The 13916-nt window shown below is 32.6% G+C and overlaps 1 protein-coding gene and 1 non-coding gene across 2 annotated transcripts; one reads left to right on the top strand and one right to left on the bottom strand.

The window, feature by feature from the left end:
• The first annotated feature begins 1618 nt into the window (after positions 1 to 1618).
• On the top strand, positions 1619 to 3030 carry LOC112010766 (uncharacterized). The gene is made up of 3 exons (XR_010627687.1): positions 1619 to 2061; positions 2427 to 2547; positions 2887 to 3030. It is a non-coding gene; the product is annotated as an uncharacterized LOC112010766 (transcript).
• Positions 3031 to 3673: 643 nt separating this feature from the next.
• Positions 3674 to 11730, bottom strand: LOC112030438 (sugar transport protein 5). Its single transcript, XM_024063125.2, has 4 exons — positions 11400 to 11730; positions 5823 to 6142; positions 4637 to 5266; positions 3674 to 4383 (listed from the first exon to the last, which is right to left on the bottom strand). Exons 1-4 carry the CDS (start codon positions 11533 to 11535, stop codon positions 3937 to 3939), a joined length of 1533 nt encoding a protein of 510 aa, XP_023918893.1. The 5' UTR covers positions 11536 to 11730; the 3' UTR covers positions 3674 to 3936.
• Between the last annotated feature and the right edge of the window lie 2186 nt (positions 11731 to 13916).

Here is a 13916-nt window from a genome sequence, read left to right as displayed (position 1 = left end):
GGTGATCATTACATCTACCAAACACTACGACAATAGAGTCGGAGGAGATTCCATTTCCAAAGCCTAATCCAATCGCAGACCCAATTTTTAGCCGTTAATCAATTGGACGGTCACGATTCAACCGATGAAGTAGGCATATTATTAACTCGATATGGTTGTCCACGTCACATTGGGCCTACTGTGATACAATTCCGTGGGACCCTACTTTAGCAGCTGACACAGTACACGTGGGGCCCATGTCGTGTGTGCATATGCGTTGAAATTATGCTTTTCATGTCGCTTTATCAACTCACTCCAACAGTGTATTTGTTGGCCTGTCTTCGAAGCCAAGTTTGAAGTTTGTTTCACACATTTGACATTTGTACTAACCGTTATTTTTAGAAAAATTATAAATAAAGGAAGTTTCTTACCGTTGGATGTTTGTTTTTTCTCCAAAATTTTAAAAAGTTTCCATATTAATCCAAAAAACTCATATTCTATGATTTATAATTTGACCCAAAATCATACCTAACGAAACAAAAATCAAACTAGTGTTACAACTAACATTGGTGGAATAAAAATGTTGCGTACATATAAAAGTAATAAATAGTCAGTTTTACACATAAGATAGATATGGTAAAAATTGTGACGTTTTATATGGTAGTAAAATTGTTTAATAAAAGTTTAGCTAATCACTAACGATGAAGATTAGCTAAAGTGATAGTTGAGAAGTCTCTTTCGGATTTGAAAAAGTGTTGCTTTCAAAGAGGTGGGTGATGGGTCTGTTTTTATTTTTTATTATCCTTCATTCATTCCCTATTTGAATAATTTCAATATCAAGTACCCCATTATTCTCTATCCAGATTATTTGATGTCATTTATGTAAGTCTTGTCTGCACTGCCTTTTTTTTACTTCCAGCTACTATTTGTGATGGGCATGCATGCCCAATAATTAATTTTTTGATTTTCTGGGTATATATTTAAGATGTGCTTTCATTTGACTAATCATGTTTAGAATATGAAAAGCAAGTTAGGGGGGGCATGTGGGTTTTGATTTGTCTGATATTTAGAGTACTTTTCAACTCCCTATGAGCTGCTTTACTAGATTTTATCAGATTCTCAGACAAGTTTGTGGGTTGTCTGGTTTGGCTTTGCTGTTTCTTACTCTCTTAAGTGTAGCAATTGTTCTGAAAATGCTTATTCATTTTCTACTCTCTTTAGTTAACCATATTTATGTTTATAGGTTGGCCATTTTTGCCTCCATTAATGCCCTTGTCTTCATTTTGGTGAGCTGAGACTGTAGTTATACCTTGAGGTAGGGCTCATATCCAGCTGAATATGTTAATTTTATTATTTGATGTAACTATGCTGCGGTAATGCATATAAGTCTTAAATGACTGGTGGAAATGTGCTAGTTTCTCATGCATTAATGCATTCAAGTTTTTAAGTTTTGTGTCATTATCTCTCTGGGTATATAGTTAATTAGCTAATTATTCCAAAATGTAGATGACCAATAACTATACGGAGTAATTATACCAAGAACTTGAATTTAAAGTCTCCTGCTGTAGTCTAACTTTTCACTGGTCCATACATGGCGTGGGAATTTTTAGTACTTAGGTTGGCATGAGTTGGAAGTTTCAGATGTTTGTTGGCCAACCATGAAATTGGACATTCCACATATCTCTATTCTTGACTTCAGGATGTCTATATGTGTCTCAGATTTTCTGAGAATATCGATACCAACTCTAGGTTTCACCAGTGTTCACTCTCCCAGGCCCCACACCTTGCTCTCCTCCTGCAATTTCATCCATTTTAGATGATTTGAAAGTGAAAATTGAACCATGGTTCATTGTTTTCAGCTCTGTTTTGATGTTCACATCATCTTAATATATGTAACTTGATGGGTTATGAGAGATTTTTTTTCCTCCATTCATTTCATTAACATTTCCATTTCCTTTTTCTTCCTGCATAGATACTTGGTTTCTTGCTTGAATTAAAATGTTAACTTTTATCAGCTTATGCAGTTTGGAGGGGTTTGAGATCAGTGAAATTTAAAGAGGAAAGCTCTTGTCCCTAATGAAGGTTGATTCAGAACACTCCTTTTTCCATTATGTTATTTTATGATTTCTACAACAGTATAATTTTGACTCAGTTTACTTGGTTCTTTTCGTTGCTAGAAAAATGTAATGTTATTTAACCAGTTTCTTGGGAAAATTAATGAAATTGATAGGTCTTTTATAACTAATTGAAGATTAAATCCAGGATTTCATTCATTTATATTTTTTTAAAGCTTGCTATCAGCAGACTTGACTAGTAAGTTTAAAATAACTTGGGAACATAATCAGAAATACATGCTGTCAGTTTGTAATATATATAAGATGTTGATGTTGAAATTATCGTTTTTCTCTTCTGCAAATTATGAAGTACAAAATTTTGATGATTTGTAGGTGTGTTGAATGGATTCATTCTCTTTCATTCTACTGTTAGGTTGGTAACAAATGAAGCTCCAAACCAAAGTTGTTATTGCTTGTCTCCTCAGCTTGATCTGGATTCAGCAAAGCCATTGTGGTTAGTATTAGATCTTATATTATTTCAGGATTTTGTCTCTGATTATTTTTAGCTTAACAATGGGAAAAACAAGGAAAATCTTTACCTGGATTGCAAGCTTCTGAAACTTAAAATGGCCCAAATCCTGCACAAACTTGGGGATTTATGGGCCAACCAAAGAATACACTTGATTTCCCTTATGTTCAACAATTTGTTGTATAGAATCTGCAAATAGCGTTGCTTTTATTTCAATATTTTAAGCAATTATGTATTTGAAGAGACCTAGTCATGGCATTGCTTCTCAATAATAACATCAACAAATAAAAAGTCTTGTTTCTCAAGTTCAATATCTGGTGGCAGATGAACTTTCTGATGCTTCTGGAGTAAACAAATGGACATGTAAATGTTCTTCTAAATATCAAGGAAACCAGAGCTATGCTCTTAAATCCAACTGTTCCACTTCCTGTGATTGCCTTCCAGGTATGCTGCATTTTTATGGTATATGAACCCAGAAGATTTGGTTTGCATGTTAAACTACTGTTGATTCAAGTATGCTGCTGATAAACATTTTGCATAACATCCTCTCTTTAAATCTCTAATTTTTAGTCAATTAATGTATTTGAATTCAACTATATGTGTTCTCATTCAAATTGGTTAAAAGAAAAGTTCCCTTAGAAGCTTCTACCAACAGCACACTTACACATAAGAGAAGATGAGAAAAAAAAAGTGCATTACAGAGTAGTTCTATAAACAATTCAATGTTTGTGAGTAATATTTTCAGATACCTTTTCAGACTTATTACTGATACCAGGGAACAATGAAGCTTCATAGGGTCTTTCGTAGTTGAATTAAAGATTCAATCAAATGATATTGAACATGTTTCTTATCTCTTCTGAATTAGTGAACAAAATGTAATGGCTCTTATTAAGGTCTAATTCAAGGAATTTTTAGAGCCACCCAAGTTAGGTTTTGAAAGGGGATCATATCATATGTCTACTTGTAATGGCTCATATTGAAATGAACCTTTGGGGACAGAAACAATCACTCTATGATTCATAAAACTGCATTTGCAGCAGATTAACATGAGAATGTACATTTTTCAACCAAAAAAAAAAAGAATGTACTACCACTGCCTCAAAAGGCATAATTTGCAATTTATCACAAACTATTTTATTGTTGTAAACAGTAGTACACATCTAAAGATAGGCATTTGTTTGATGCCAAGTCAGGATTTCTCCACCCATTAAAGAGCCACAGTAAAACATATTTTCAAATAATGGTAATTTGTCCTCTTACACTTGTTGATGTATACTCTAAACACACAACATCCATAATTTCATACATAATGTTTACATTTAAAAGGTGGAATGAATGATATACACGAGCAATCTACAGTAAGGAGTATGAGATTCAATTCCCTTCATATAAATTTTGGCTAGGCTGCTTTTGGACGAACCGACGCCAATACCAATGCTGCTCCCACACTGTGTACATTGAATCCAAAGGGATTCCTTTTGTCTCCGGCAAGAAAAATGCAACAAAAATGGTCATAACTGCAATCCAACCGGCATAGAACAGGAAAGTACCAAATTTGAAGTGGCATAGCATGGTTAAAAATGTTTGGGATAACACAAAAGTGGTTGCAAAATTGACAGCAACACTAATGCTTTGGCCTGTGGGCCGTATTTTCATAGGAAATATTTCACTTGGAATGAGCCAGCTTAGAGGACCCCATGACCAACCAAATCCAGCTGCATAGGTGCACATTAGCACGAGTACTAATATAGCGTAGCTCTTTGAAATGTGCTTGGTGCCAGAAACACCTGTTGTAGCTTCTAGAACACTAGCCACCGCAACCTTCACAAATATTCCACACATATAGTGACTGAGAATCAGTAGACTGGGCTAATTTTAAATTTTAATTATAGGCATGTAGCTCAATAAAATGCATGTTACTAGAATTAACAAGTCAATGGCTTGGCCAAGAAGCAAAGATCCTAATTATTTCCATGTTGCACAACCAAATTTTGTGGTGCATTACTGCCTTAGCAAATGTTAGTAACTTAAAACCGCCGTGTTGCACAACCAAATAACTAGATTTGATGCATACCTGGCAGATGAACATTTGAATCCCACCCACCAGGAAAAGAAATCTTCGACCATACCGATCAACCACAAATGTAGACACAAGGATTGATCCCAAGTTGACCACCCCTAGTATAATGGATGCTATTAAGGCCGAGTCACTACCAAAACCAACCGATTGGAAAAGAACTGGTGCATAGAATGCAATTATATTAATCCCAGTGACTTGCTGAAAAAATGGTATTGCAACTGCCATCACAAGGTGAGGCCGGTATTGTCTCTCAAATATGGTCACGAATGGCTCTTCATTAGCAACTTTAGCAATCTCACTTGACTTAATAAGATCAGCCAGTTCAGGTTCCACATCAATGTTTTTGCCTCGGACTTTAGCAAGCGATTTCTTAGCTTGTGCAAGCTTGCCACGTTCCACTAGGCTGCTAGGTGTGTCAGATATGAGAAGTGCACCTGTTGTCATTATAGCAGCAGGTACAATCGCAAGGCCAAGGGAGAGGCGCCAACCCCAACTGTGCTTAGCAGTGCCATAGTTTATGCAATTGGCTGCAACCACCCCAATTCCTATGAAGAATTGGAAACCTGTATTGAATGCACCTCGCCATCTAGGTGGTGCCACCTCTGAGAGGTACACGGGAGTTGCCTATATGTAGCATTAGAAAAAATGTCAATATTGTTGAAACCATCACAAAACTACACATTACCTTTAAGTCCAAGCCTACAGGGCAATACATCTGCCCAAATCTCCAAAAGTTTAGTGAGCTAACTATCTAATGAGCTTTAACTATGGCCAAAAAGTCTTGTGAACTAACCAACTTTTAATTTTTGTTCATTTGGATGTGCGGACCACATATACTCACAAATTCATGATTAATTGTATTCGTAAGGGACCAAATTATTCGGTATAATGTTCAAAGAGTTGCCATAATTACATCCCTAAATCAAAACAAATTTGACAAGGGCCTTTCTGGCTCCTTTTCTACAATGAGTAGAAATGTATCCTAGGCAGATACAAGGAGTGAGAGAGAGGTTGTTTTGTAAAATGTATCATAGTCCTAAATTGTACATATCATATAGCATCTAATGAGGGATATAGTGATGATGATAGATGACATGATCCATTTACATTTTAAGTGTCTACAAAATTAATGTGAGTCAAGATTAAACATGGTGCAAACGCCTAAACCTACATCACTTACCTGGTTAGTGAAACCAACCCCAAATCCGAGCAAGATACGACCCAAGATGAGCATAGCAATATTGGCTGCCCCACCATTGATGGCAGCACCTACAAGGAAGGTGCAGCCACCTAGCACCATGGTATTTTTGCGGCCCAATGTTGTTGTGAGCCGGCTAGCTACAAGTGATGCTGCTAACCCTGCTATGTATAGTGAAGATGTGAATGATGTTAAAACCTGGCTATCATACACGCAATACATATTTGTTTTGGCCTCTGCTGCTTTTCTCAGTATTGAAGGGAAGAATTTTCGAAGAAATGGTACCATTGTTGTTACACCCCCTGAAAATTAATGACAATCCCAGGAAAATGGTTAATTTCAGTTAAAACCAGAATTTAGTAGTGTAATTTCATGCATGCTCATTTTCATCACAGTCTATGCAACTTGAGTAATTAAACATAATTACCCTATATATGAGGTTTGCATTCCCTCAACTAAGGCCCTCAGGCATTAAGTTCAGCAAATAGGTATTGTAATAGCCTAATAGGCCAAAGTAAGGTCATCTATGGACTGATATGAGACTATATGTGTTATCTATCTATCCTTTTTTCTAAGGGGGAACCCCTAAGCCCAACTATCAATGTATAAAAAAAATGTGATGGGAAAATAAAGGAACAAAAATGGGGTGAAGAAGCATCAATACAAATCAGAGTTAATAATATGCACGATTTATATCGCTCGTTACATGTATGTAAGTATTCTATAAAATATATATATATATATATATATATGATTTCCTACGTAGCCCAACACATGGTTATTGATGCAAACACATTATAACGAAGTAGCATGTAACTCATGCAAATGCATAAATGCATTTAAAATTAAACATAATTTTTATTATAAAAATATAAATAATTAGTGAAATTATTAAATATAAAAAAGATCATGTAACACATGCATACGTATAGATACATTTAAAATTTAACACAATTTTTATCATAAAAATATAAATAATTAATCAAATTATTTTTAAAAAAATGTAAACATAATTAGTCACATATTAAAATTTTTACCTAAATTTAAAACTATTTATGATCATTTTTTTTCTAACTTTTAATAAAATAGAACGTGTGGTGATCTTTTTTGTGTGGTGATTTTTATTGAGTATATGTGATTGGTTTCTTTTTTTTAAAAAAAATTTATAATTCATTAATATTAGATTTTTAGTATTTTGCACTCATTAACTTACTTGGTACAAAGATTAAAAAATTTAATTGGACATATGGTACAAACTTATGTGGATAACTATGGTGTGATTCCTACATAGATTTAGACACATGGCGCAAAATTGGATTCTAATTTCAAATTCTAATTGAACTTTTTTTTTAGCTTTGTCTATTAATATATATATATATATATTATATTTATATTTATATTTATATATATAGATATATAGAAGATAACAACCGCTACCGTTTCCTAAATAAATAAAACGATTTATCACAGGAAATAAAATTACTCTAAAAATTCATATTTTCTATAATTAAAATTATAAAATATGTATTTAATTTTTCCATACTATGTGTCAAAAATAATTCAACTTTTTTTTTTAGTAAACAATAATACTTATTAGAACACACACGAAAATAATAATAGTGCTTTAAACTGGATTTACAATATATTACATAATCAGAGTACAACTACAAAAGAGCCTAACATTTGTAGTTGTAGACTGAGATTATAAACAACGAACACTAGACACATACAACCAATAAATAATTCAACTTGATTGTACTTCTATCAGCCATATAATTATTATTTATTTTACTCACATGTGTCATTATATTCAACATTAAAACTATCAATCAATATTTTTAAAAACCATCCATTATAATCTTATTATCATATATAATATGTTTGTACGTATTAGATTTTAGATAAGAAAAATAAATTATTTTAATATCAGGTAATAATATTTTTTTTTTTTGACTGAGTGAATAAATTAATACATTAAAACCATTCCCTTTATCCATTTGTTATTTGCTAGAAAACACAACTAGAAATTGAATTTTATATATACACACACACACACACAAACACTAAATATATTAAAGGCTTTATTGATTTGTATTAATATTTTATAAAATCATGTAAAAATACATTATCATGCTGTTAAATTGGAATATAATAAATATTTTTTAATAAAAAAAGATAACTTACATTTTATAGTGGTTCTTTTATTCCCAAAATTTTCATTAAAATTCGTAATAATACATAGGCATGCAAGTGTCAACTTACATTTGTTTCATTTTCATTTTTTATGTTATATTTTTAAAACGTTTTTAAAAAAATCTTGAACAGAAAATGATACATATGTGTTAGATAGAAATAACTTACTATACACTGTACACATGTTTTGGCTCACGTGATGCCCATGTAATCATTTTCCATAAAATAAAAAGGAAAAAAAAAAATCCAATAGAGTGCTCAATTGCGTTACTTTAAATGTTACAAAAAATTTAAAAGTCAATTTTATAGTAGATAAGTGTGTTTAATAAATTAATGATCCATACCAAATGCGATTTCTTTTCATTTAACCCTTGTAATTTCGCAAAAGACCGCCAACCCCAACCCCTACCCCAACCCCAACCACTCAAATCTTGCCTCAACAACTTCCAATGGTATTAACTTTTACCCAACTATGTTCAAGGAAGCTCAAACCTAAAGAGAACTTGTTGCTTGAGGGATATTTAGGGATCTTGATTCTTGAGCCATTGCTCTTTGAATTTTCAAGGCATTAATAGATTGAATGATGTTGAGAGGTCGTTATCAAATACACATTTGTTACACCAACAAGCTCAACAACATCCATAATTCCATATAAACCAAAAAGTAGTTGTAAACATCATTGTCTAAGACGACATACTGTGAAGATTTTAGAGTTAATCCTCCCAATTTTGAAAAATCAGTCCTTAATAAGTTTAGAAAAAAAAAAAAAGTGATAATGAAATCACTTCTCCGCTAATTGTTAAACAGAAAGTTCCTCCTATATTCGTATTTGACCTTTGCTTTCAAAGCTTCATGCTGTGTTACCAGTACCACTTAACCACCACGTGTATATCAAACCGGCCGGAAAGTCCCAAGAAAAAAGAAAAAAAGGAAAGGTATTTAATTTTTTTTCTTGTTCTCTTTTTCTCTCTCTCTAATATTTATTGATTGGGTCTTGAGCTCCATTTAATATTTACCCCCACGCCCCCCCCAGCGCAGGGCGGTGCCGTTATCCAACACAAGGCCATAAAGATAAAGAGTTTTTGTTTGAGTTTTAACTCTTTTTTTTACTATTCATTAATTTCATTGCATTTTTTTATACTATTTATGAGTTTCTTTATACTATTCAACTAATATTTAATCTTTTTTTTACACTTTTAGCCAAAAAAATTTCAATTTTAGCTAAAAAAATTATTCCCAAACAGACCCAAAGTCCATGGAGAGTAAAAGAATAAGACTTTAAAGGGAAATGATGCATTCAACGTAGACATGGCAAAACGGGTGGGTCGGGTCGGGTCAATCGGGTCGCGGGTCAAAACGGGTCATTTTTAAACTGGTCAAACGGGTTGTGGGTCACAGGTCAAGTCGGGTCACGAGACGGGTCGAGTTGACCCGTATTTTTCAAACAAGTTTTTTTTTTTTTGAAATAAATGCAATTTGTCAATTGTTTTTTAGTTCCTTAACTATGATTAGATTCTCATTGGTGATACTATTACCACTTACCAATTACCACTAAAAACTTAATACCCAAATTTGGTACAACTCTTGTTCTAGCTTTCTAAAAACTAATCTTGGTATAATTTTCAATTTGTTTAAAATAGGAAGAAAAAATGAATGTGACAAGTAAAGAATGACAAACTATAATGGAGTACATAACATATTAAGTGAAGAAAAATAAGTAAATATCTTATAAGAATTACACCTCAATCTCAATCTACTCAACGTTGATAGACAGAGCAAAACGGGCGGGTCGGGTTCGGGTCGGGTCAAATGGGTCACGGGTCAAAACGGGTCATTTTTAAACGGGTCAAACGGGTTGGGTCAGAAAATTCTGACCCATTTTGCCATGTCTAATTCAACGTACCTTCTTTTCTTTTCTATGCAATCAATCATTACGTTCACTTCTTCTATGCTCATCATTTTTCCCTCTTATCACTCTTCTAACTCTTAATAATTTAGGAAAAATCTTAGATAATCCCAAAGCAATGTTTCAGGCTCTCACATAGGAGATGGACTCTAATATTCCACGCATCCTGCTTTCATTCTTGCAAATTAGGCCCAAAGTGTGAACTTGAGCACCGGACCAACTTCTTTGCACAAAATTTTAATTATTAATTTTGAGAACGGGTAGTTCAATGGAAAAAAGGGCTTAAATTTGTAGTTTGATCAATTGAAGATCAAATGAGTAGTGGCGAAATTTGAGTTAAAGAGTGAGTCTTGGCAAAAAAGGGTTTGGCAAATGGGAATAAAATTTGTGATTAGAAAAAAAAATCTGAAGGACGAAGGAAAACTTGATGGGAAGTATTGAAGTTCTTTTCTAGGCTATCACATTGGGTGAGGCGCTTACGGGCCTACGGCATTGGTATTTTTAGTTATTATTTAACTTCTTCTTTTTTTCTTTTTTTTTTGGAGAAGGGAGTTATTATTTAACTAGTTACACTAGCAATGACAGCGACCAAAAAAGAAAAGCAAAGACAAACCCGAAGAAAAACAAAGCAGATGAGGTGTGAATCTGGATTCTAGTTCAATTAAGTTTCATAATTTCCTGATGAGGCACGATAATCACTCCGTTAGGCAAGCTTTTATTGAGAACTTAGCCCCAAAAAAAAAACACCAACTTTTATTAGCAGTACATTATTTTTTTTTAATCTATACTATTATTTAAGAGTTTTTTTTTTTTTGAATTCTTTATTTTTTTAGTTTAAAAATGTCTCTATACTTTTATATTTAAGAAGCGACAAAACTAAAGAATAATTTAATAAAATACAATTTTAATTCTCACTAAAATATTACTGAAATATAAGACTGCTTTTTATTAATTTTAGATTACTTTATTTACTTATAAATTAAATTCTCAAATAAAATTATATATATAAAATAAAAACACAATTTTTTTGACTAAAAAAAAAAAAAAAAAAAACCTCATACACGCGCTTCGCGTAATAAGGTTAGTTAAGAGTTAAAGACAAGTAAATTCGCTAGTTTGGAATCTGTGACTTTCTGACAGTAAAGGTACCTAACAAAGTAACAAATTTATTACATCACATGGACATAGAAGAAGTTTATCTTGTACTTCTCGTTAAATTGTTAATTTAATGCTGTCTCTGTTTTCTTTCCCTTGGTTTGTTCTGATAAATGATAATCTTGTTCAGCAAAAGAGAAAACACTACTTATCTTTTGGTATTTTTAAAAGATTACCAGAGCTAAAAAGCAAAAACTATCACCTCTAAGTACAATCTCTCAAGACAAAACAAGTACAAATCGAAAAAATAAATTCACCACCATGCATATATGAACACTCAAATTATGATCTGTGAGAAAACGTACCTGAAATACCGATGTCATATCCAAATATGAGGCCACTAGTGGCAGCAACGATGCAGGTGATTAACACTGACACAGTAATCTTGCCTTTGAAATCGCTGCCAGCTCCGACAACGGCGAAACCTCCCACAGGCGCCATTTGGTTCCTTCTCTTTCTTCCTCTTAATTTCTCGGGATACAAACAGATCTCACAGTCAAAATGATAGAGCGTTTGAGTACAAGTTCCCTATTTATTTTGTAAGGAGTAAGGACCAATTTATAGCCAATAAAAAACTAAAGTCGTTGTGCAACTCTTACCACTGCTGTGACTCTAACAACCCGAACTTTTGTTCTTTTGTTTTACACCTAATTTGTAAGGATTATAACGATGAAAAATAAATAAATGAGCACTCTGCTAAAGAATTTTTTTTTTTTGCTGGAAAAAAAAACTATTAAATTTAATCACGGTTGTCGACAAGGATGGACTCAAGATAACGTCGGCCGGAGTAAAAAAAAAAAAACTCTAAATAGGCATCCATATAATATTAAAAGAGAAATGTTAACGAGTGCCCTTAGGGTACTTGTTAATAATCCATTTAAAGAAAACTTTTATGGGAAATGAAAAAAAAAAAAAATTTAACAGCTTTTTTCATTTCTTATAAAAGTGATATCAAAACTTTCCTAAAATGGATTATTAATGAGTGCCCCCTAAAGGCACTCGTTAGCATAACCCATATTAAAAAATTATAAATACATAAAATCATTTTTTTTACAAGATATAATTTCTATTTTAGTCTAATTTAAGTGTATATGTGTGTGAAGATCTTTCCTGAAACTTGAACTCCGGCTTTTACCCCCCATACTTCACAAGTATTATACTTGTTAAGTAACCATCGCACCAAGAGTATGCAATAGTCATTATTTTTAAATACATTAAGACATAATCATTTACTAACAAAGGCAAAAACAAAAACAAATAATGTTTTTTTTAAATTCTAGGCTAACTAGGTTTTTTTTTTTTTTTTTTTTTGTTAGAGCATTCACAGCGATGGTGCTAAAAATTTTAGTTTTTAATACCTCAAATAGCTACTTTATTTATTTTACCACCTCACTTTACAATGCACTAAATATCAAATGTTCTGTTTTTTTAATCACTTCATTTAAAATAATATAAACAACTCATTAAAATAATAAAAAAAAAGAGAGAATTTGTGTTTTATAACTAAAAAAAGAGATATAATGTTAATAAAATATTGTATTTTATTTTTAACAACTTGTTATAGTCAACTGGCATTTATACCAGTTTACTGTAGTTGCAAAAAATTTAGTTTTAGCTTCTCTAATAACACATGATTTTTTTGTTCTTTGGTGGTAAAATAGCTTTTTTGCTAAAATACAATCACCATTGTGAATTTTTTTTTATTGTTTTTGTTAAGTTTTTGGGTTGAATAGTTGTTATTTAGGTTAAGCTAGCTAGATTAATTGGGGAGAAGGAGAGTCCAATTACAAAAATGAAATATAAAATAACAAATAAATAAATAAAAATTGGACCTAGGGGGGGGGGCCAGGGCCCGCCTCGATTCGTCCCTGGTTGTCGATGCTGCCTTTGAAATTGTTGCCACTATCTTTTTTTAATATTTTTATGAAGTATAACTTGACAATAGATACATGCTCTGCCTGTTTTCAATTTTATTTTCCCTTCACCTATTATAAATTAATAACTTTTTTTTTTTTTTTTGCCAAACAAGTTAAAACTATTAAAGCTTTTTTTAAAAAAAATGAGAAACTTGTAACTTTATTAAGAAAAAGATAAATTCAGTAGATCATGAGCAACAACTAACTCAATGATAAATGACTTTTCCTCTATCCATGTTACATAATCATCAATATTATCTATTTCTTTGGCATGTTTTGTTAAAAGATGAGCAGGTTTATTTCCTTGTCGCTTCACATGAGAGACTTGAATTGGTCGAAAATCCTGAAACTTGAGAGCTAAACCTGTCAGAATATTGGAGACAAACATAGGAGAAGTATATAAACGCAGTAGAGTATTAGTCACTACCTTGGAATCACTCTTAATTACCACATCCCTTAAATATCCCACGCAAAAGACGCCCCGATTTCTATCACTTTGGCCTTAATCTCTAGCAGACCCAAAGGTTGAAAGACCTTCGTTCATGGTTACGGATTACCACCCCAACCCCAGACCGCCGAATTTGAGTAAAAACTGCTACATCCACATTTACCTTGTAGTTTGGAAACATCGGTAGTGACCATGAATCATTCATCTCTATCCTTGCCTAGGCAATAGCATGGTTTGCAACCTGAAATTCAACAAGCATGGTTTGAACTTTTTGCATCACCATTGGTGTCGATTGATGAACACTCCTATGTTTGACTGCATTTATGTTATACCACATGCGCCAGGCTACCATAAAAATCATCTCCATCATGTTGGATGAAAAGCAAGTACCAAACCAAGTTCACAAATTCCCAATATCGAACTCATTGATTTTCAAATGCAATACCCATTAAACCCCA

This window comes from Quercus suber, unplaced genomic scaffold, assembly GCF_002906115.3.
Source record: "Quercus suber isolate HL8 unplaced genomic scaffold, Cork oak 2.0 scaffold_123A, whole genome shotgun sequence".
In the NCBI taxonomy this organism is placed as follows: Eukaryota; Viridiplantae; Streptophyta; class Magnoliopsida; order Fagales; family Fagaceae; genus Quercus; species Quercus suber.
The sequence above is the reverse complement of the archived record's forward strand: the minus strand, read 5'-3'. Positions and strand labels throughout refer to the sequence as shown.